The sequence below is a fragment of the Zalophus californianus genome, chromosome 5 (genome assembly GCF_009762305.2).
Source record: "Zalophus californianus isolate mZalCal1 chromosome 5, mZalCal1.pri.v2, whole genome shotgun sequence".
Classification (NCBI taxonomy): domain Eukaryota; kingdom Metazoa; phylum Chordata; class Mammalia; order Carnivora; family Otariidae; genus Zalophus; species Zalophus californianus.
In genome coordinates this window covers 44105409-44130782 of record NC_045599.1, presented here as the reverse complement: position 1 = coordinate 44130782, position 25374 = coordinate 44105409, and the positions used below count along the sequence as shown (strand labels likewise).

At 41.1% G+C, this 25374-nt stretch overlaps 2 protein-coding genes across 15 annotated transcripts in view; one reads left to right on the top strand and one right to left on the bottom strand.

Moving 5' to 3' along the window:
- The window catches only part of PDE4D (phosphodiesterase 4D), a 1508086-nt gene that overhangs the window by 1330487 nt on the left and 152225 nt on the right, over positions 1–25374 (top strand). The gene's annotated exons all lie outside the window — the stretch shown is intronic.
- Positions 12448–13055, bottom strand: LOC113928872 (U1 small nuclear ribonucleoprotein C-like). The gene has a single exon (XM_035727615.1). It carries the CDS (start codon positions 13053–13055, stop codon positions 12576–12578), a length of 480 nt encoding a protein of 159 aa, XP_035583508.1. The 3' UTR covers positions 12448–12575.

Here is a 25374-nt window from a genome sequence, read left to right as displayed (position 1 = left end):
CTTTTTCCGTACAATCCTGGATGGAGTGGGACCCATATACGTTACTTGACATGCGAAACACATGTGACCCTGGCAAATGATTCGGCTGACCTTGAAAACTCCAGCTGCTTAGTCACTTTAAAAACAAAGCAATACAAATGATTTACTAGGCTTGGACTTAGACCATTTTATGCCAACCGATAGGAATTCTGACCCTTCAGGGAAGGAAAAAAAATGTGTAAGACAGTGGAAATGTGTCATGCTGGGTGTTAATGTTGTCATTAATTTTAGTACATTTCTTTACAAAAAGTGCAGCGACAACTGTCACAGGAAAAAAGCAATAACATTGCTGTGGCTTTCTTTTATTTTAAAAAAATTTAATGAAGAAATCCAAGTTTTAGCTTTTGTGTCCTCTCCTTTCAAATCAAGAGCAGTCTGTAATCTTCTAGAAAGACCAAAGCTTCTTTGCTTATTGTAAAATGTGTGCCCTGCTTGGCATTGGGTGGTGGAAGGTAAACATCCTCTGCCAAGGCAGCCTTCTAAGTGTTCTGGTCACTATGTGTGCGTGCTATTGTAGCTGGACTTTGGTTCAGCAGGAATGAAAGAGACCTGAAAAGTTACGCTTTAATCGAGATAGAAGTTTATTTCTCTTTCCTGTAAAAAAGACCTGGAGTGGGCAGTCCAGGCTGGTACAGCTGCTCTAACATCATTAGGGACCTACGATTTTTTCAGCTAATTCCTCCACCATATAGGCTTTGCCTCCATGGTCCAAGGTAACGTCTAGAAAGCTCTAGTCATCACATCTAAATTGCCAGCACAGCCCCTCCTTTGGAAGAGAATTCCCAGAAACCCCACATGATGCTTCTATTTATAGCTTCTTTGGCTCACTTAGATACCTGCCACATCTAGCTGCAAAGGACCCTGGGAAATAGAATATGTTCTCTGGCAATCCCCTAATTCGGGGATTTCAGGCTCCTTTCCTCTCCTTCTTGCTTACCCAGGCTCTCAATTCCACGCCATCCTGATCTCCTTACACCTCGCAGGAAAAACCCAGCACTGTCAGTTTCAGGAATTGCCTGCTCCACTTCCTTATCTGAACACTTGGCGGGAAAAATCCACATGACTTCAAGCTGGAATTGGAGTAAAGTCAAGGCTGTCCCCTTGGCTGGACCCTCAGTGCCACTTGACACTTTATCCTTGCTCTCTGCCCTCTCTTACTTCCCTTGGTGCTTATTCTAACCTTCCTTCCCCTTGTCAAGCCTCCTGACCCCGCAGCTGCTCACCACTTTGCAGCAAATGCCTTTACTTGCTGCCTAATGAAGAAAGTCACTATAAGGATATGAACTTCCTCAGGTCTGCGTCCTCTTAGTGACACCCATACCCATCCTTTTCTCCCTTCTGGTCTCAGCAGGTGATGTGTCCCTTCCCTTTCCTGGCTCTAAGGCAACCTCTGCCTCTATGCCCTGGGCCCTTTCTTCTCAGTACCTCCAGGACCTTGCTCCCACTTTTTCCTTTCTTTTTCTCACATCTGCAATCTCTCTTTTTCTTCTGCCTCTTTCCCTAGTCATTTCTCTCAGTCTTTTTTTTTTTTTAAAGATTTTATTTATTTATTCGACAGAGAGAGAGAGAGAGCGAGAGAGGGAACACAAGCAGGGGTGGGTAGGAGAGGGAGAAGCAGGCTTCCCACAGAGCCGGGATCCCGATGCGGGGCTCCATCCCAGGGCCCTGGGGTCATGACCTGAGCCGAAGGCAGATACTTATTGAATGAGCCACCCAGGTGCCCCCATGTCTCTCAGTCTTAAAAAACAAGACAAAACAATAGCAAAGCCCAGTGACAGACCCCTTGTTGATCCCTTAGCTCATTCCTTTTTCCCTTCTTGGCCAAGCTGCTCCCCCTTCTCACCTCCCAGGCACCACCCAAGCCATGGTAGGTGGACTTTCTCATACACCTGTGCTCCCACCGCCCTCACCACGGTGTCCAGGGAGCTCCTTTTCGCCTTCTCTGCTCTGATCTGAGAGACCTTCCTCTGAAACCCTCCCCTTATTCAATTACTTGCTAAGCCTTTATTCAACACAAATTTATTAGGAACCATTCTCTCCCGAATGATTCTACTCTCTTCTTTTCTTGCTGCTCCGAATATCCTTTCTTTTTTTTTTCTTTTTATTATTATTTTTTAAATTTTTTATTGTTATGTTAATCACCATACATTACACCATTAGTTTTTGATGTAGTGTTCCATGATTCATTGTTTGTGCATAATACCCAGTGCTCCACGCAGAACATGCCCTCTTTAATACCCATCACCAGGCTAACCCATCCCCCCACCCCCCTCCCCTCTAGAACCCTCAGTTTGTTTCTCAGAGTCCATCGTCTTTCATGGTTCGTCTCCCACTCCGATTATCCTAGACTGAAACTTGGACATCATATGCCTCTCCATCAAATAAATAACTATCTTTTTATTTTACTTTCTAAATATTTGTCAAATCTGTGCTCTCCTCTCCACCCCACTGATCCTTCTCCAGTTCAGGTACTCATCAGCTCTCCCCAGATTACTGCAGGAGTCCCTGAAATAGTATTTTGAAACCATCAGTTGCATTTGGCATTTTATAAAAAAAAATTATAGTATCTAGGGTAAATATTGTTTTATGATATTGTTGACATACACACAAATACTCACAGCTATTTTACCAGGAAAATGTATATCTTAGTATATATCAAAAAATTTGAGAACCACTTTCTTAAATAGTGTATCTTTGGTGTATTCCCCTTAGCTCTGCCTTCTGCAGTGCAACCAAATTGATATAGTTGAAAAATTAGTCTGAAAATGGCATTGCCCTGCTTAAAACCCTTCTGTACCTCCCATCAGGCACCAGATAAAATCTTATCTCCTTGGCAGTGGGTACCAAAGACCCACCTGACTCTTCCAGCAGCAAATTTCTCCCACCCATAGATAACATGTTTCACAGCTCTCTGTGTTTGCTCCTTCTCTTCTCTTCATCTAGAACTCACTTTACTCTAATTGCCTGGCTCACTTCACCTCATTCTTTGGGTAAGGTGACACCTGAGTCCAAGCCCTGTCGTCTTCCCCAGGCTGGGTCAGGACCTTCTCTGTGTTTCCATAACGTGCATACCTACCTCCAGCTTAACTCTAATGAAATTTTTTTAAACCTTTATTTATTTGAGAGAGAGCGAGGGGACGGGCCAAGGGAGAGGGAGAGAATCTCAAGCAGATTCCCCACCAAGCATGGGGAGGGCTCGATCTCACGACCCTGGGATCATGATCTGAGCTGAAATCCAAGAGTTGGACATTTAACCAACTGAGCCACCCAGGCGCCCCTTTAGTAAAATTGTTCTAAAAATTGTAGTTTATGCCTCTTTATTCCCATACAGCCTGTCCATTACTACGTCAGTTCTTTTGTTGTGTTTTCATGCAGCGTCTAGTGCTAGAATACCATCTTGTTTGACTTGTGTGTCCGATAGTCCTGGGGTCAAGAGGTCCTTATGTATCTCTTCTCGGAACGTCTTAAAATGTCTATGAGGTAGAATCTGGAAGCCAAACAGAGGGCAGTAGACACCAACGTTGAAAACTGTTTCTCCTACACAAGAAGGAAAGTGGAATAAAACTGCCTCTTAACCCCTTTGACAGAAGAGAAGAATTTGAAAGAAGGAAAGGATGGATGACTTCTGTATTGTCATACCCCTGAATTGGAATGAGGAAAATGTGAGAAGCGGTGCCAGTACTGGCCTATTGTTCACTGGCCAATATTTTAAATAAGTCCCATGGTCCTCCAAAAGGGCATGTTTATATGAAAAAGATAAAACTGCTTTTGGCTTATTCTGAGTGGCATTTAAGAGTAGGCTCACTCACGGTCAGTGAAGGTAAACCTCTCACCTCACTGCCACCGGCAGGTCCGGGAGCCCACCATTTACCCAGCTTTGTGGAAATACTAGGGAGGCATGTCCGTGATTGACAAGTACTCAGCTCTGTGCCAGGTGCACTTTGGAGCATCTGTGTGATGAGTGTAAAGAGTTTTTTCCTTCTGATTTGGGCTGTGGCTTCATTTCTCCTCCCTAATGTAAGAATAGATCTCTTTGATATCTTCTTCATACTTTACCTACGGCTCCACTTTTCTTCTTCCTTTCCTTGAGAGGGTAAGAACAACTCCATAGTGCCTTCCTTTTATGCTTTGGGCCAATTCCATTGTGTTGTTTTATGGTCTTGGGCTTAGAGCTGCCTCAGTACTCAACACTAGCCCTGGACCATGAGACTAATGAGAAAAGCAAAATGACTTCAAGTAAAAGGAAGTGGTTCGTGTTGTGGAGAGAAACTTGGAAATACACCACCAAGAACACTAGGTGCTCTATTCTCCCTACAGGCTACAGCTGGGTTTGCACATTTCAAAATAACCATTCAGTTCATTTAGTTCCATCAAACGGCTAGTCAATACAGTAAGGAAGAAGGGAAAATAAGTGGGTTTTTTGGATGACTGGTTTAGCATCATGTAACCTTGATCTTACTCATTTCTGAGGAACAATTTCAACTCTTAAAAGAAATGCAACCTATTGCAGGTTAGTTTAATACAAAAATACATTTAAAAAGGTATTCATGTTCAACATGGACCTGGGGCGCCTGGGTGGCTCAGTCGTTAAGCATCTGCCTTCGGCTCAGGTCATGATCCCGGGGTCCTGGGATCGAGCCCCGCATCGGGCTCCCTGCTCTGTAGGAAGCCTGCTTCTCCCTCTCCCACTCCCCCTGCTTGTGTTCCCTCTCTCGCTGTGTCTCTCTCTGTCAAATAAATAAATAAAATCTTTAAAAAAAATATTCAACAGGTACCCGTTTTTCCCAAGTGTCATGAAAACAGGTAGAAATAATAGAGTGGGCATAGAAACTTGGATTATAATATGGGAAAAGAAAGGTTAAAATCATTATGAGAAATTCACTTCTTTCTTTTTCATTCTTCTGTCTGAATCTCTCTCCTTCTGACTTTCTCCATCTTGTGCTTTCCGTTGCCCTTCTGTTCCCGTCTCTTTTAACTCCACTCACGGTAACACCAACTCTGTGCCAAGCCCTGTGCTGAGACAACACACGTGATCACACTGGATTCTCACAACTTTGTAAGGTAGAATTATTACACCTTTTACAGAAGAGCAAGTTGAGGCTCATAGTCATTATTTCCCATAGTCATTATTCCAAAAAGTTGTATGGCTGGGATTCCAACCCTGGCAGTTGGAATTCTACAGTTCAGATTCTACACCCAGAACACAACCCTCTATCCCTTCGCTCTCATGTCCTTGCCGTTCGTTTTTGTTTCTTCGCTATTCTCTCTATTCTCGTGTTCTCCACTGCAGTCTCCCACACTTCTTTCATTATATCCTCTGCCTCGTTTTTTCCTACTCTCTTCTCTGCCTCCTTCCCTTATTTCTCTATGATCTCCTGTATCTTATCTAATGGTGCTTTCCTTGTCCTCTATACCCTGTTAATTCCAAGCTCCCAGAACCCGTCCCCTTCTCCCCTCATGACACCTCCTCCTTTCTCATGGCAGCATCTCCCAGCCCGAGACCCTGCTCCTCTGCCATTCTTGACTGCTGCTTTCCCAGCATCTGTGTGTGAGCTGGGAGTGGGATGTGGTTTGAAGCGCAAGACAAAGCAAGGTTATGTTCAAGAAGAGCCTGTGCCACTCTGTTCCCATACACAAGGAGTGCCGTTCGTGATTCTAAAGTGATGATAAAAGGGAATTTCATTGCTGCCAGAGATCTCCCAAGTTGGGTTTCTGTTGAACTCCAGATGGTCTCTAGTGACTCAAAAAAGAAAATCCATCTTGGCTATCATCACTACCAGGAAGTGAGCACCAGGCAGCAAATAGAAACCAACTCTAGGACTCTGAGACCCAAGACAAGGAGAATTCCTATGTACAATTGCAGTAAATGTTAAGGGGTACACCATGATGTAGTACTTTGAAAAAATTTATATCTTGCTTGAGTGACCTTATTTTCAAACAGCCAGTACAAGACAGAAGAGTTTCATTTCCTTGAATCAAGGCTATTAAGTAACTTTTCCTGGAACCACTCTTAAGAGTTCCAGGAAAGAACTCCAGATTTCCAGGCTATTGGCAAAGAGTGGGTGCCTTCACACAGTACTTCACAAAGGTCCCGCATCAGCATATAGTAGCATTCCCATCACATTGGCTTAGTTATCAGAAATAACTAGATCGAAATAAATGTCATTCTTACAAGGATTAGGGTGTAACAGTTTTGAGGAATCATCATCTCTAGAGAGCTACAACTTCATCTTTTGCTGGTAGGACATTGGGTATCTTTCTTGAGACTCTGCCATCTGTTTGTTTGTTTGCCTATCTGGTGTTTTCTTGTTCTGGGCCCACTTCTTCTGCTCTTCATGCTCTGCGTGTTCATCGTCCCCGCCTGCACATGGCTTACCATAGCTTTTCGAACTCCGACTTGACTTCAGAGCACCTATAGATGGATTTGTTTTTTACTTCTCCTGATACCCGTTAGCATGTTTACAATGTCTTATTGACAATTACAGTCAAATAGAACCTACAGATTTACAAGTAAATTAGACCATTTTTTATTCTAGGCACATATGAAATAAGCCATTGTTAACTACTGAGCCCATGAATTGCTTGCTTTGCGGTTAGATCTCCAGATCTGGTCTATTTAACATTTTAGACAATATTCTTTTAACAAGTAATTTTTTTGAGAGTCTCCATGTGCCAGACCTAAGCAGGGCTCTTGGGATACAAAGATGACCGAAAAGCAGCATTATCCCTGTCCTGAGTCCCTCTAATCTGGGAGCCAGGAGAAGGGAGATATACATTATTCAGATAATCATAGTACAGAGTGTAAAATTCCAAACTGAAGTATGTGATATGAAGGAAAATCTCCAGGAGAGGGGCAGACCAGAAGAAGCCCAGTCTGCCCATGCTGCTGGAATCTCCTGCAAAAATAAATAATCATGTCTAGCTGACTGGATCTTCTGAGAAGAATCCAGAAGCATGAAAGCCAGTCAACCAGAATAAGCGAGTTTATGCCAAAAGCCTTTTCTTCCATTGTCGTACCCAGTTAGTGATGACTCTGTGGCAGAACTTGAAAGGCAGCACCGGCTTCTTGCTGTTCTCCCACCCAGAAAAGGTGTCTTTCTTTGAAAGATGAGTGCTGGCTCCCCTTCCTCCTCTTCCTTCACCAACACAACTGTAACATCTTCCTCCCAGATCTAAGGCCCTGAATTTGGACCTCCCAAGTGGCAGGACTCTTGACTAATCCATTAAGTCTGCTAGATTTTCAAAACACTCATTCACATTTGGATGCCTGGGGCCTCTCATGTAGCCGGGCTGTGTTAATTTCCACACTTGCATCTTAAACCCTTAGAGTCAGGATTTCACCAGAAGACTTCCAAGTAATTGCTTAGATGGCACAATAAAGATATCCAAGTTAAAAGAGAAAATATGTACTAATGAGTCTGCTGTTCTTTGCAAGGCCCAGTAATGGGGAACCTCCCTTTTGGACAACTTTGCCAAGCCACCGTGAGTTGTAGTTACACTTGGTCACAGATCTATTGACAAGAAAAATTTAAGGGAGGTAGGGAGAGAGGAAGTTTATTCTTGTCTTTTTTTTTTTTTTATGTTATGTTAGTCACCGTACACTACACCATTAGTTTGATTCTTCTCTTTTAACAAACCTGCATGCAACCACAGAGAACCATCCCTAGGAACCTAACATAAAAGTTATACAGACTGTTTTCTTTCAGACTCTGAAATTCTGCTAAATCTCCATCCCAGTATCACTCAAAGTCTTTACAGCCTCTCTTTGTCCCTAGGCTGTCGCTTGTGCCTGGAATTCCTACTCCAAGGTTCCCCTGTGGTATTTTTAATAGTGTTGTTTGATGCTGCAGCCAGTTTCCCCGTGGTTTGGGAGCTAAATGGAATACAGTGATGTGGTGTGCTGTAATCGTTCTTGGAGGGATGTCAGGACAAACAAAAATCCAAATAAGAGAGCACCTGAAAGAACCTGGTCCCTTAGTGAAGGAACTTAACACTGTGGAAGGGTGTTGACCCCTAATTCTTGTTGTTTCTGTTGACCCCTATATGCTTAAGAGGAAATGTTTACTATTGACCAAACTGAGTTTGGCATTAGTTTTGGAATCAAATGCAGGGTATACCCTCAGATTCACTGTTGTATGCCCATCTACTTTGCCCATGTTTGCTTTTCTGTCTAGTTAAGCCTGAGGATGTGTGTTAGTTTAAGAGACAAGGGTACTCTTAAAGAAAGGGGGGAGGGGACTAAAAACACCTTTGCTCAAAGCACCAAATTCTATGAGCTGATGATTGCCAAGTTTGGGCAATGATTAGTGCCACTACCACCAGAATAGGTCTGGCATCTCTTACACATAATCCCGATGCCCAGGCCCACACTGAGCAGAAGCATTATAGGATTCTACAGCCTAATATTGGTCAGCTTTTCCTTGGAACAATAAACATCATCGGTGTATTTGAATCACATGTGGCTTAGAGTAATGGAAATATTTTTCCTGCTATTTAGAACAAAACCAATTCTTTAAAGAATTGTACATATATTATACTTTACATATATATACATATATACATAAATTGTACATATATACTTTACATATATGTATATATGTGTATATCAGATCAGATAGATAGATGGATAGATAGATAATCTGATCCGTATTTGCTTTTAGTAAACAGTTTTATTTCCAGTGAATCTTTATTTAGAGGTCCACTGAATAATCTATCATCTGTGGAGTTCCTTTTATTTTTTTTTAAATTTTTTATTGTTATGTTAATCACCATATATTACATCATTTGTTTTTGATGTAGTGTTCCATGATTCATTGTTTGTTCATAACACCCAGTGCTCCATGCAGAATGTGCCCTCTTTAAAACCCATCACCAGGCTAACCCATCCCCCTACCCTCCTCCCCTCTAGAACCCTCAGTTTGTTTTTCAGAGTCCATCATCTCTCATGGTTCGTCTCCCCCTCTGACTTACTCCCCTTCATTCTTCCTCTCCTGCTATCTTCTTCTTTTTCTTTTTTCTTAAAATATGTTGCATTATTTGTTTCAGAAGTACAGATCTGTGATTCTGTGGAGTTCCTTTTAAAAAGTCTTCGTTGGTGATGGATTTATTCTGGGGAGAATAGGTTATATATAAAATACAATTAATACCCAGTTAAAGTAATAACACACAACTTGTATTGAGTGCTTGTTATGCCAGGGGCTGGGCTAAGCTTCCTGCTTGCCTTGTTATTTCTTCCTCCCCATGCTGTGTGAGGTGCAGGTCTGTCATTGTTATTCCCATGGGACAGAGGAGAACCCAGAAGCTGAGAGAAGAGGACTGACTTGAGGGGTTAGATAATATTTGAGGAGTTACAGTGAGAAGAAAAAAGCCTCCTTCAGTTCAACTGAAAAGTCTTAGTGTTTCTTTCCCACTTTTAAAATATATTTTTTCTCTTCTACTGTCAACTGAAATAAGGTCACCCAGCCTATACATTATAGAAACAGGACTCTCAAGTCACTGCCACCAAAATCCCAACAAAGTAAGTCAGCAATTCAGGAAAATGCGTATTTTTTTCTAACTGAGGATACTTCCAATAATGACATGACTAAATCACCAAGATTACTGGCCTGAGTACCAAATCATTCCTGTACTAAGAAAAACAGGAAATAACTCAGATATAAATGATGAAAATGGCTGCTGAGTTAGGAAGACATTTGAAAATCCCCTCATACCAATAAATCACACGCTGGGGCCTAATACAGTTTAGTGTGGGTGATATTCATAACTGTTCTCTTACTTGAAGGATTGTGGAGACAATCGAATGGGAAGGTCAAGAAAACACTATTCAAATGATAGAATTTTGGAGGGGGGTATAATTACTGTATCTCATTGGATGTAGTTGGAGAGAAACAAATTTTGGCAAAAGAACCAGTGATAGGACATATAGTTACTAAGTTAAAACTCTTTTGAGTTTACCGTAGAAATGTCTTAAAATCTGAGTTAGGATTTTGGAGACAAAAACAAGACCTTAAGAAATTCTAAATGCCATCTATTTAGAGAAGTGTTAAAAGAGAAGAGATTTAAACAGTTTCACAACTTGTGGTTTTCAGGGGTCAAAGTCAAGATGAGACTGTAGATGACTCACACTGCCCGATTCACTGAAAAATGTAGGCAGCTTTGACAAGCAGTGAAATGTTACCAATTTTATTCCAAACGATCCATCTTAAGAATGACTTGAGGGTTTAGACAATATTTGGGTTTAAAAAAAGTCTCTTCCGGTTCAACTGAAAGCTCTTAATAGGTATTTCTTTTCTATTTTTCAAAGTACCTCTCTCTCCTCTCAACTGTACCATAAGAATGTATTTTTTGTTGTTGTATGGTAAGGAATATTTGAAACACAAGTTGCAAAGACACTCGATTTTTCAAATTGACTTAGTGTACTGCCTTATATCCTTAACTGTTGACGTTATGGCCAGAGGTGTGGAAGAGTTGTTCAAGGAGAGTACAAGTCTAACTTAAATATACTCTTTTCAACATTTCTATTTATTTTATCAAGGTATATTTTTTACTGAGGAAATAAAGTCCTAGGCAATTGTGTTCTGCACTGTTTCTGTAGAGAGCCTCATCCAATTACACTATCAGGCTCGGTCCTGCGGCTCTGCTCCTGCCCGCGACAGAGTCTGAATAAGAAGAAACTCTCAAAATCCAATTTAGAAATCAAAGAATCAAAACTCTTTCAACAGTTTTGCACTGGACCACATTATTTGATTTGGAAGAAAGTGAGTCAGACCGTTTCCATTTCTTGATGAAATAACTCTCTCATTTACCGACTTTAAGGAAATGGCTCTCTTCAGTGGCTTGGAAAGTTAACATTTCTATCCTATGCTACTTGTAGTGATGACCACTCATACCTAGGACTTTGTTTACAATTGAAAATATTTTTAATAAATAATAGATTCTCATGCTTCCAAATACAAAATTCAAAAGGGTTCCAAAAATCAAAATGTGAATAGTTTCTTTTGTGTTAGGTAAGCACATCTTATGCATATACAAGCAAGACATGAATTTTCTAGCAACCTTTTAAAAATATAATAGGAGGGGCTCCTGGGTGGCTCAGTCATTAAGCGTCTGCCTTCGGCTCAGGTCATGATCCCGGGGTCCTGGGATCGAGCCCCACATCGGGCTCCCTGCTCCGCAGGAAGCCTGCTTCTCCCTCTCCCACTCCCCCTACTTGTGCTCCCTCTCTCGCTGCTGTGTCTCTCTCTCTGTCAAATAAATAAATAAAATCTTAAAAAAATATATAATAGGAAATGTTTAATCTTATTAGGTTAATATTTTGAAAGGTATCAATAGGGAAAGAAAGCTTCCTATGGTTTCTTTAGTATTTTTTTAAAATAAGAACAGGATTTTATTTTTCAAAACCTATTAAATGTCTTCAAAGACATATTTTAAATTTTTCTTAGGTGTTTGTAAATATATTTACTTCCATTGGAAACAATGCATAATTTGCCTGACCATGGAATTATGTAAATGAAATCAGCAGTTTTCAAGTAAGACTTGATAATATTAGATATAGGATATCTTTTATGGCAATCAGTCATGCTTTGACCCTTTGAATCTCTGGCATAGTGTTTTTCTTGATTTCAATAGATTTCTTATATCTCTAGGAAGGACCTATACATTCTTGGTAGGAGAATGGAAAATTGCATCTAAAATTCATGCATTGCAAATCTGATTTTTTATAAAATCCTACAGGGAAGATAGACATACATTTTTCGTAACCCAGGCTGGTCAATAAGTCTCATAGGATTATTTTTCATCCTCTCTGTCGAGCAGAGGTAAAAGCAGCTGCCTCCTGACTTCTGTCTGTATGTGAACAATTCCAGAGAAGCACTAAGAATGAGAAGAAGCATGAGAAAGCAGGAAGAACATGAGATTTGGAGCCTATTACACCTCCCTAATTTATTTGCCTGGTGATTTCAGGAAAATCGCTGGGCCTCCATGAGTCTCATTTCTCTCATCTGTCACACAGAATGGTGATAATACCATGTGTTATTAAAGATTAAATGAGACTGTATGGAGAGTACGCAATACACAACACAAAAAGCATTCAACAAATACAGCTTTGCACTTGAAAATGATCTTTGCATTCTATATACCCTTTATTTTCTTTAGAATAAAAAAAAATCTCTTCTGTATTTTCTAATGTAGTATCTTTAATGGGTATATATTCTGTAATAAAAATCACACACGACTTTAACATCTCTTTAAAAGAGGAAGAGCATCTATAAAATAATAAAGTTGCTTCTGGGTAAGAATTTTTTTTTTTAACTAAAACAGTTGACAATTTTATTTTCACATTTCACAATACAAATGAAGATTGCTTTTTTTTTTTTTGTCCCACTACTCCCCGGCAAAAACTATTCTCTCTTAGATAGGAAGGGGGAGCAAGTCTTCCTTGTCCTGCTGTGAGAAAACACCCAGAGTCACAACACCATGATCTCCTGGTGAAGTAAACAAGTAATATAAAATGAACATAAAGAGGTTCCTATCTCTTCTTATCTGTCTGGTCGAGTCATTCCTGGCCGAGTGGGCACCATGATGGGACCGGCAGGAGGTCTCATCATTGGGGGCCCAGGCATCATTGGCATGTGGCCTCCCATAGGTGGTCTCATTCCAGGAGCAGGTCCCACTGGCATCATCCCAGGAGGAGGAGGGCCCATCATTGGCATCATGGGAGGGCCCACCATATGGGGCGCTGGCATCATACCAGGGCGAGGAGGACCCGGGAGACTGGGAGGAGGTGGGATCATTGCCCCTGCAGGAGGAGGAGCAGAGAATGGAGTAGGAGGTATCTTTCCTTGTTGAAATGCAGCGGTTGTTTTGTCGATCAGGCTCTGAGACTGCTCTTCCATGCCTTTCTGATAGTAGTCTTTCACATTCTCTTTGCGTTTCCTACCACTGCAGTGTGTCTTTCTCACAGATGGAGAGTCATGGGTGAGGTACGTGTCGCAGTAGTCACAATAGAACTTAGGCATGTTGCTCTGCAGGCCGTTGGCCACTCCCTGGGTAAGAATTTTTAAATTGTTAAGTGGGGGGAGTCTCTAAAAGGGAAATCCAAAAACATGTGTTGAACATGTAAACCATTTAAGTCCATAACCCCAAGTTAGTCAACTTAACCTGGATGAGATTTGATTTAGACATGACTTCTCTGTCACCTCTGAAGCAATTTATTTTATTTTATTTATTTTTTTTTTTTTAAGATTTTATTTATTTATTTGACAGAGAGAGAGAGACAGCGAGAGAGGGAACACAAGCAGGGGGAGTGGGAGAGGGAGAAGCAGGCTTCCTGCTAAGCAGGGAGCCCGATGCGGGGCTCGATCCCAGGACCCTGGGATCCTGACCTGAGCCGAAGGCAGACGCTTAATGACTGAGCCACCCAGGCGCCCCGAAGCAATTTATTTTAAATCTTCATTGTTCTTGCCTGTCCACTGGATGGCAAGCTGCTGCAGGACAGACTCCGTTACACCCAAACTTCGTCAAACTCCCTGGCAGCTAAATATAAACTCTGTACACTGTCAGTGCTCAACAAATGCTTGCTTAAGACTTACAAAGCCCTGTTGTATGCAGTCCATTCACAATAAAGCTAATTTTAACAGCTGACATATCACGAAAATCAATATTCAAAACACCACTCATCTTTCTGCTCATTAACCATCTAATGAATAGCATCCATTGATTTTTTTTCTTTGCTTTCTGAGGACACACACCTTGTTTTTCACTCCGTCCCCTCTTGTCTTCTCTGAATATACCATTTACAGCCTTCTAGTTCATCTGGGAAAGTAACTTGGTGTGAAATAATAGGCTGTTAGAGCTGGAAAGGATCTCACTGATCATCAGTGCAGGGTCCATTTTAGAGACAAGACTCGTCTCGGCACTCAGTGGTCACAGCTGGTCGGTGGCCAGAACTCACATCTCCTGACTCACAGCACACTTGGTTTTCTTAAGAAGGCAAAGAACAAAGGAATTTTTTTTCTCTTTACCAATAATAGAAAATTAGACTAATGAAGTCATAAAAAATGTTTCCCTTTTATAAACCATAGAGAAATTCCTGATGGTTCCTTTTTTTTTTTGATCTGTGATCTTTAAAACATGTGGCTAATAGCTATAATTGGATTAAAGTGAAAACATGTGATTATGAAAGAATTGAAGTACCTTTGCCCTATTCTGCATTGCTAGCCAGCTTCAGAGTAGAGGTACACATTTGATGAGCAGTGAATCAACGTCAACCCGTGGAATTCCCAAGACTCGATTGAGCTTTCCCAAGTTCAAAGCCTGTCAATTCACTATTGGTTCTAAAATCCAAGTCAACTGGAGGATCAAATGGTTTTTACAAGATGTCATTTGAATGAAATAATAGTAAACAACACGGGAAGTACATGAATTATTGCTTAAATACTCATTTGCTTAATTAGCTGGAGTATTGGAATGTCTTTTGCTTTATCATTTCACAATGCTATGGCTAGTATAAGATATTATAAGATTTTGTAATGCTATATTAATTATCATATTTATTGAATACTCGCTGTATTCCAGGCACATCTAAGCTTTTCATGTGCACATTATCATCTAATCTTTACAATTACACGTGGAGATTGTGTTATCTCCACTTTTCATAGGAAGATGTGTGATTTACTTTAGTTAACTCAAGGACGTGCACAATAATGGTAGAGCTCGAGTCTAGACTGGGTTCTGGCTGAGTCAATAACCTCTTAATCCCTATGCTAAATTGATTTCTGCGCTCATGCTATAAATCTTCTTGATCCTTTAGTTGATTTATTGATGATGACATTTCATTTTAGTTTTCTTTGAAATGGGATTGTCACTGTAAAACCCAGTCAAATTGGAGTTTGTATTTGAATAAAAGTGAACATTTGAGGATTCTAAGAAGGATGGAAGGGAGGGAAGGATAAAGGGAAAGAAAGGAAGGGGTGATGGGAAAAAAAAGGAAAGGGAAAGGAACTTAGTGCCTCCCTAGAACCTCTATTACTATGTTGTTTTTATAATATAAATTTTAGAACACACTTCCCAATGCTACTTTATATTCCCTCTTAACCCCAAATCATATATTACTTAGAGATCATTGTCTATCACCTTGACGAACTCCCATTTTAGGGGAGAAAAGATTCTTCAGGATTCACCAAGAAAATACCTTCAGGGAAGAATTACGAAGACGTTATAGGTAGGAAAGGATGAGATGCCTCTCAAGAATAAAATAGTAAAAGAGGAGAGAATGTGAAGCAGGAGAGCGAGGTTCTTGTCTCATGGAGTCAAAGAATAAATCTCGCAAAGGGGAGAGAGTAAAGAGATAGAGTTTTATTAAGTGAGATTACAGAAAAAACTCTCAGGAGTGAGAGCGGTCCCTGCCAGGATGCCACTGAGGGATTTTAGGGTTGGTCTTTTATTGACAGCTAACCAGGGAACTTGTGGCCTTATCATGCTTGTGATGTCTTGGTTTGAGTAAGGACTGGTGATAACATCTTTAATGGCTTACTTCCTTTTTAGGATCTGGTAATTCTCTGTTGCTCACAAGTGACTGTTACAACAAGACCCCACCTCTGACACCTAAGGCAGGGTGGTCTGGTTTGTTCCCTGGTTTCCTTACACCTCCACATTTTGGGGATTTTTGTGAGCCTAATCCCGTAGCCCCCTACCTATCTCTCCTTACCTAGCCCCACCTGTCCCTTACTCAAAAGCAGTCGTAAAAATTTCTAAGAAGAACAGTGGAAAGCTAGATTGAACTCATTTTCCTTTCTTAGGTATCAGGGACTCTACTATCATATAAATTTCATCAGTGTTATTTTTGTTACCTCTTATCTCTTTCCCTGCAGTTATACTCAACCTAATATTCATTCATTCATTCATTCGCATATATTTCAAGGCTTGTGCAGAGACAAAAGGGTGGGTCCCGACTGGGAGACTCTATCACCAACTCTAAAGTATGTATGTCAAGAAAAAGTCAGGGTTGGCCTTTAGAGACGCAAGCTGACTGCATCCCATGGGTCAGTGGAGGAAAACAAGAAGATAATTAGAAAACTATGTGAGGTCAGAAGGAAACCCCTGGAGGTATAACTACAAGAGGTATAACCTTCAGACCCTAAAGGCCCTAAGACACCAATTTCCATTCTGGGAAAAATTCCAAGTTGAGTAGGACATAGCTCTGGCCTTCTGGAATATGCAGAGTGCCCACCGATGTCTGAACATCTTCTCTTCCACATGCCCAGTATAGCAGTGTGGTTCAGCGTGTACTCATTTAAAAATTTCATTTAGCAGAAGAGGTCTTTCTTTAAATAAATGTTATTCAGAAAGAAGCCTAACATATAATTCTTTTTTTTTTTTAAATGGAAGGTATTTCCCAGTATCACTGGCTTTCTTTTTTTTTTTTTTTTAAAGATTTTATTTATTTATTTGAGAGAGAGAGAGAATGAGAGATAGAGAGCATGAGAGGCAAGAGGTTCAGAGGGAGAAGCAGACTCACCACTCAGCAGGGAGCCCGATGTGGGACTCGATCCCGGGACTCCAGGATCATGACCTGAGCCGAAGGCAGTCGATTAACCAACTGAGCCACCCAGGCGCCCCCCTGACATATAATTCTGCCTAACGCAGCAGACCTGCTTTAAATGAAGTCAGGTGTGGGGTCATGAACACCACCTGGTTGCCTCCTTATTTTATTTACTTTCCAGGATAGGCCTCTCAGGAAACTCCTCAGAACCAACAAAACACCAAAAAACACCAAAAAAACCCCCAAAAAACAAAAACAAGATCCTGCAGTTGTTATTGTCTTGATTTTGTTAATAACAGACTATGAGCACATACATGACCTCGAAAAAAATTATTTTACCTTTCTGGACCTTATCAGTGAACTATGAATGTAGCCTAAACTACTTTTTAAAGATGGTTTTAGCTATGAACCAAACTGTTTTTAACAGCTATCACAACATACGGGAGCAAGCACAAAAAGGAACTGAAAGATTATTAAACTGGTACAATATACACTTTGGGATGTCTTTGTTTTGTAAGTGTAAAGAAATTATAAGTGTAAATCTTCAAGTAACAGCATCTGTAGGAAATTTTAGTTTTGGAATAATTTTTATTCCAAAACTAATTTTTTTTTTTAGTTTTATTATTAGTTTTAAAATCACCAAATGAGTTGCCATTTGTCAGCCAGGTACATTGCATTTTCTTTCCTCCTATGGATCTTCAAACCTCTAGAACTTTCCCTCTGCCATAAAAGTAAAGTGTCCATTTATAGTAAGTATAAGCCATTTACAGTTTATAGATGGAAGATTCTTTCCAGTTTTACAAATGGAACATGTATGCATAGATATAAATTTTACCTTCAAAGGAACAGAGTTTGCCTTCAGTGGAGCACTCTAGTGATTCCTGAATCTAGCCAGGCCTTTGCAACCTTCAAAGAATATTTTCTTGACCCTAAGATGTAAACCTAGTAGAGGTTTTAACCTTTTATGACAAGATCTCATCAAGGAATATTACTGCTCTCAAAGTTAATTCCTGCAACCATGCTAAGAATGTTTGCTTACCATCTCAAAATCTTGACCCTCTGTAGCAAACATCTGTACCTACTATAGAATATAGATGTCTTGTTATGGTTTCTGAAAAAGATCAGGCAAAAAAATTTCCCAGTTCTACCCAAAATAGTCTCTATCCTTGTTTACGAGAGCTTATTAAGGTAGTCCTTAGTCTAAGAATTTTAACACTCCCTGATTTTTGTTTTACTTCTTTCATTTGTGCCAAATGAATGTATTTTAAGGACCTACTTTTTCAAACCAAAGAGGATGAAAATGGTTATCAGATTTTCAATCCAAAAAGTCAATTAACTTCCCAGCCCTGAGTCTATATCCCTATCCACACCTCTCTCCCCATTCCCGAGGTCTTTAACTAGACCCAGTTTGCAGGACATAACTTGACTGAAATTTATAGCTACAGTGAGATATGCAGCTAAACTCTTAGGCCAGGCATCATCTCGGACTTCTAAAGCAATGGGATCGCTTAACCAAAGTGTAAGCCTCTGCAACGATTACACAAGTGCAAGTTACAACTGCTTTACCTGCTCCCAGCATCTCCGACTCTTTGTCCTTAAGAAGAATGGCAGCCTGGCCATCCATATGGGACTGCATCTGCATATATTTTCATTATGCTTCTCAATTTTAGAAATCCATTATTATTTTGCCCTTATGCTCCTTCTCCACTCCCACTCCTCTCTAAGATGGGTCAGAGTTCCTGGGATCCATCGTCTTCAGAATCATAACTTGTATTTCACACTTGACTGTTTCGAAGCGTAATGCAAATATGACAAAGTCAAGGCCTAAGGAAACCTTGACTTCTCTGGGTGTGCCACTAGATTCTGATCTTTGCTGCACAAAAATGAGAAAGCTGTTTCTCTGTCTTCCTAGGAAAAGCCCCTTCCCTGTTTTCGCTGCCTCCACTTACCCCTCACATACATGATTTCAGAGTAATTTTTTTTTTTCTCAAATGCAGTTGTGATCATGTCTCTCTCGTACTGATCCCCACTAGAGAGTACTCAGAGCCTTCAGGGTACAGTTTAAACTCTACCTTTCACCTAGAAACTGTGCCCTGTGGTAAATTGACCAGGGGCTTTGGCATTAGATATGCTTGGCCTCAAACCGTGGGTCAGCTCAGGTGTAACCTTTCTCATCTTCTGTTTCCTCATTGGCATAATGGAGTAATGAACCATGTCAGGAGGTCATTAAAGTCCTCATGTGAGATACCAGATGGAAAAAGCCTGGGACAAAATAAATGCTCAGTAAGTATGAGCGCCCTTGCTCCCCCCTTCCTCTGTCTGGCTCCTTCCTCCCACATATGCGCGCTTCCATCCTGTGCTACCCTGGATTCCCGCCCACAGTTGGCAGTTTCCTGGGGGAAGCCACGCTCTCCCACACCTCTGTAGCTTTTGCATACGTTGTTCTGCCACCCCTCGAGATCTTTCCCACCCTCATCTCTTACAGAAACTGGAGGGTGTCTCCTTGCCCCTGAAGACACTTCCTGAATTCCTCTTGAGTTTAATCTTTCCATAAAATCTTTCTCACACGTCCTCCATCTTACATTGTCATATTAGTTGGTCTTAGGTTCACTAATGTGCCATTACCTCCTGAGAGAGGCATCTGTGTCTTACTCATCTATGAAGCCCCAGGCCCCCACACATTTCCTCGCAAATGTTAGACGATTGAATGAATGGTCCAGAGTGCAGAATAAATATGGTTTTGAAAAAGTGGCATAGCTCCTAATCTGTCAACACAAAAAGCAACACACCCGTCCTTAGATGGGCAGAAATTAGGAAGGCAACAGACTTAGTGACTTGTAAGAGCGAAGAGTTCTTTCTGTAGGAAGTCTTAGAAAATGCAGCCAGGCTAAAATGGCTTCAGCTTTCCTTCCGTAAATGGTTACTGTGGGGACACATGTGAGAGGAATACCAATGTCATGATGAGAAACACACACACTGAATAGCTATGCTTCTGGTGCCATTCTTAAATCTGAAACATCACTTGCTTTCTGGACCAAACTGTAGTAACATGTGTCCCCAGTGTTTGGCTTCCCTCTTGCCATAGACACTGAAAACAATGAGATTCTCCAGGGGTTTCTCCTTTAACCTTGTTAGGGTGATCGTGTGCACACAGCCCAGCACCTGCCACCAGGGATAATTGCAGTCTTCTGCATTAGCCAGCTATTCCTTCCACAGCATCCTGGGTCCTATGGAAAGGGCCAGAAGCATATAAATTGTTAATTACATCCAGTAGGTCCTAAGCGTTGGCGTGTTTTGTTTTGAAAGTTTTCCCCTAAAATGCCCCCATTTTTTTTAAGATTGATTTATTTGAGAGAGAGAGAGCATGCAAGTGGGCAGAGGGGCAGAAGGAGAGAGAGAGAGAGAGAGAATCTCAAGCAGACTCCCCGCTGAGCAGGGAGCCCCACGTGGAGCTCAATTGCAGGACCCTGGGATCATGACCTGAGCCAAAGGCAGACGCTTAACCAACTGAGCCACCCAGTTGCCCCCCTAAAAGGCCCCCATTTTTACCTAACTTAATTTTAGACACCATCTCAATTTTTCTAATGAATATTGCTTTACCCCTGCCATCCATACCATAAAGATTTTCCTTGCCTTGAAAACCTCTGGATTTCTTATTCTTAGTCCCACAAATAACATATCTGAATTCCTTCCCTTTTAAGGCTTTTACAATAACTTCTTTGCTCCTATAAACTCTATACAAACTCCAGAAAACCCCAGTTTTAGAAATCCTAATCCGGAAAGTCACGTCAGCAAAACAAGTGTCAAAATCTTTGCACCAAAGGACAGTGATGAAACTTCCAGCTGGGGAAAATTGCAGGGACCCTTTGGCATCTAGGAAGAGGTATAAAGAAACACAACATAGGCAGGAGAGAAAGTACCTCACCTCCGCTTCTCCTGTGCATATGGTTAATGCACAAGTCTCTGTAGTAACTCCAAGGCAGGCCAGGGTGACCAGCTGTTCCAGTACAGCCCCCAGTTGTTTGCCTGGTATTGAAGAGTTTCCCAGCACATGGGACACTCAGTAGTCAAACTAGGAAAGTCCTGGACAAATTGGGATAAGTTAATGCCCTTGCCTACCCCTTGCTGTTTATGCTTTTCTTTCTCTCGCTAAGTCCTAATTCCTTTGAAAACATGCATCGATCTTCATTTCTTCCTGATTCTAGCTGTATGCAGATATCTGAAGATTTTTCTTTTTTATTTGACAGAGAGGGAGACAGTGAGAGAGAGAACACAGGCAGGGGGAGTGGGAGAGGGAGAAGCAGGCTTCACGCCGAGCAGGGAGCCCGATGCGGGGCTCGATCCCAGAACCCTGGGATCATGACCTGAGCCGATGGCAGACGCTTAAACGACTGAGCCACCCAGGCGCCCCATGAAGATCTTAGACCAACATACCTCAGAGAGAACCCTGCTTAGAGTAAACAGTACCACGTGGGAGAGCAGAAGAGCAAACAGTTGTCACTTGTGCCAACTCGAATTGCTTGCTTGTGGCTGTGTGCAGTAAGGCGTTCGGAGTTTGGCATATATCTTTCCAGAGAGTATTATAAATATCAGTCTGCACCATGCTCTTTTTAATTTAACAGCACATCTTGAGGCTCTTTTGTGTGTGTTTATATAGATAATGATCTACCTCTCATTCTTGTTACCTGATACGTAGTATGCCATTACGTTCAATAATCTATTTAACTCTGTTGATAGACTTTTAGATCACTTCCGTTTTTGTTTTGTTTTTTACTACTGCAAATAACATTTGTGAGCTTCCTTGTACCTGAACATTTTTCTAACCTTTTTTGAGTATATTTGTTGGGTAAATTACTAGCAGTGAAATTACACTTTAAATTTTCATAGGCATTGCTAAGCTGTCTTCCAAAGACTGTATCAAGTAGCAGTCCCACTGTCAGCATAAGAAGTGCATATATACCCCATACCCTCTGACCCTGGCATTCACAAACAAAATATTTTGTCAATTAATTTAATTATAAATACAGTGGACCACCTTTTCCTATGTTCACTCTTTCTCCCTGTAAAAGATTCATTAAATCAGTTATCCTTTGGGGGGTTTGTTTGATGTGTTAATGTTCTGGGTATATTAATAAAATGAGCCTTTTTTTTTTCAAACTTTCCATTTTCTTTGTTTAGGGTGTTTTAACATTTAGGTTTTTAAAATAGTTCTGTTTTCAGATTCATCTTTTTCTTATGGCTTGTAGACACTCCCTATCTTTTATCCTTGTTTTGCTGGCATTTGGTACAGCGCCTATCACATAGGAGATATTCAGTATTTTTTTTAAATGAATGGATAATGAATGTGTGGATAAAATAAATGATATTATTTGCTTCTTCTTATTCCTCCTTATAATCTTGGAGATTTGGAAAAAGAATGCCAAAACCTGTATTTCAACAGAACCTCCTGGCGCGTCATCTTAGCCGGGCAGGGATCTTGCTCAACGTGTTATCCCTGTCACCTTGCACAGTGCTGGAACACAGAAGGTACTGTGTGTGGAATGAATGAATGAACGATGAGAAAGATGAGATGAAGAGAACTGGGATGGACTTTATCCTCCTGTACCAGTGACAAGCATTTCTTGAAAATAAGCTTAGACGAGAAACAGTTGTGTGTACAGGCCCAGAATTCAATTTATTGTAATATCGCTGGAGCATCACACTTATTTCTAAGTAACCAAGAGTGGCAAGGGAAATAAAAAGGTTTATGACCACCAACCTGGACCAGGGACCACATTTAATTGAATTCATAATGTCTATCACATTGCTACTGTGTTGAAAGGTTAAAACTTTCCTAGAGAAAACAACTATTACTCCTTCTTTGCCAAGTCCTCATAAAACGGCCTGATTGCTAAGAACAGAAAACAAACCAAACCAAAGTAAAATGAACCAAACAGCAACAGAAATAAATGTGCCTTAGTCTACTTGGATGATGACCAGATCTGCTCTCCACAGAGCACCATCCCTCAGAGTAAGAGTGTGACCTTCAGGATAAGTGCATCCATGTCAGAGGATGTTCAGCGAGATGTGGTCCCTTCCATGTGTCAGTTTCCCGGGTCATTTGGGGTCTTAGGAAAATCCTCTCGTTAATGCCCTGAATTGCACATGCATTATGTAATTCATTGCAACCCAATAGCTGAGCCCATGGTTTCATAGCTATTAAAATATGCCACAAACCAAACCACCTGTGAGGCGCCAACTCAGCAAATGTGCCTATGCAAAAAACAGTCATAAAAAAATACAGAAAATGAGGGTGAAAGAAGCCTGAATAACAACCTAGAGCTCATATATTTGACGTCAAGAGGCACGAGAGGAAGTGTTCCATGTAGGTTGCAGAGAGATGGCGGGCCAGGGCCCCTGGAATTGAAGATCATTATCACCGTGTGAGAGGGTCATATAATGCAGAATGAATCAGAGTGACTACTGTGGGTCCCCTGGTGGAAAACTGCAATTATGGATAATTATGTGCAAGCACTAGGAGAAATGCCAGACGTTAGAATCTATGTTTAATGTGAAAATTGCATTTCTTTTTTTATGGAACCTCAATATATAGCTTTCTCTATAAAATGTGGGCATATTTCTGACGGAAAGAAAAATGCCAGGGTTGCATTTTGGCATCCTGTTGCATTTTAGTTAAATACAAAGGAACATGACCTTTCAAAGGGAAAAATCTTTTTCTCTCTCATTCTCTCTCTCTATGTGTGTGTCTCTGTCCTTCTGTCCTGCAAGACAGGATTAAGTGGTTCCAAGTATGTTATCTTCCGTTATAATTGAAATTCAACTCTATGGAAGGAAAGAAATAGTGTGTTGTCTTCAAAGGCCTCTTGTTTACTGCTTTGATCAGTTATGCTTTGTTAATAAGGTGGTAATCTTGTATGGAATAATAGACAAAACTATCCATATTTAAAAATAAAGATGCGGGGGCACCTGGGTGGCTCAGTCGTTAAGCGTCTGCCTTCGGCTCAGGTCGTGGTCCCGGGGTCCCGAGATCAAGCCCCACATCGGGCTCCCTGCTCGGCGGGAAGCCTGCTTCTCCCTCTCCCTCTCCCCCTGCTTGTGTTCCTGCTCTCGCTCTCTCTCTCTCTGTCAAATAAATAAATAAAATCTTTTAAAATTAAATAAATAAGGATGCAAATTTAAAAAATAATAAAAATAAGGTGGTAATGTGGCCTTAAGAGCTTCCACTCTTGAGAGAATCCAAGGAATTATATAGATAAGTAGATTCATGTCTAATACACTGAATTTTCTCTCTTTTATTCTTGTACTCTCATTGCCTCATTCTTTTCCTAACTCTTACAGTCTTAGCCCAAACCTCCTAAGAGGTGGCTGATGCCCTGCTAGCATTTTATGGGGGACTGGGAGTCATGCAATCCAGAGAAAGCAGGAGAGGAGTGGGGGTGGGGGTGAAAGGACGAGCAGTAGAGGAGAAGAAAAGTAAATACAAGGTCATGCCTTACCAAGCTTGCCACGTCTTTACCAGAAACACAGCTAGTGACTAAGTTACTAAAGATATCACCTGTGAGATTGTATAGAGACACTGTGTCTTGGAACATTCGCTCTAGGGGAGAAAGGATGAGCAGCTTTTCTGCTCACAAGTCTTTTGTCTCTCATTGGTCACTTTGCTCTACAGAACCTTGACTCCTCTGACTCTCCCAGAAATCCCTGGGGAAGCCGGAGGCTCCCCATGTTACCTGTAGCTGGATGGTTCCTGTCAAGTCAGAGGCTGTTGCCCACGCCAGGGCCTCCAGGGTGCTGAGGCAGAAGAAAAGGTCAGGCAATTGCAGTGATGGCCGAGACTTTGTTGGGGGCTGTTCTGGCTAGGAAGCTGGGAAAGTAGCCTCTGCCCCAGGGGTAGGTTGGGCGGAGTGGACCTGGGAAGGCCATAAACGGGGCCTCGTGTTCTCACAGCTTACTAACAGAATCAGAAGGGCTGAGACCAGAGATTTATTAAATTAAGGTTCTCTGATGTCCTGATATAGCGTACTATAGTTTAGTGCTATATCTCCTGTCATTTGAGTGCCTAATTTGTACAAGGTGTTGTGCTAAATGCCTCACGTAAATGATCTTGTGTAATCCTCAAAACTTTTTGGACTCCATTTTATAGATGAGAAAATTGAGACTCACAGAGCTAGGAAGTGGCAGGGCAAGAATCTGAACCCTGGGCTTTCTCCTTCTAAGTCCATTAACCCACGCTGTAGAATCAGGATCTACTTTACTGTTCCCACTAGAAAAGTACGAATTCTAGGTCTGAGAAGCAGTGAGGAGGAGAGTTCTTCTGCTTCATGCTTACAACAAAATCTCTACCTTTTTTCTTTTTGTGTTTTATTCACATGGCAAGATTTTCATAGGTCGTGGGGGGCAGGGGGAGGACAGAGAGACAGAGACAGACAAGAGACACAGTGGATTTTTGTGGTGAATTTTCCAATTCTCCAAATTATAAGAGAATGGAAAAACAGTGGATAAGATGATGCCAGTATCTTCTTTAACAGACATGGATCCCAGTACTAATTTTCACGAAAGGAATAAAGACATTCTTGCTGCAATAGGAAGCGCCCTCTTTGCCGGAACAGGCTTGACTTGCCAACCTTGTCAAATTAGGCTGAACTTGTTGAACAACATGATCATTTCTACAGCTCAGGGGGTTTGACTGACAAGGACATTTCTAATATATTATCTTGAAATCAGGTTAATAGTATTCGAAAGCAGAGCTAAAAATGAAAGCGACTTCCCGCAATCAAGTGAAAATGTTAATAATG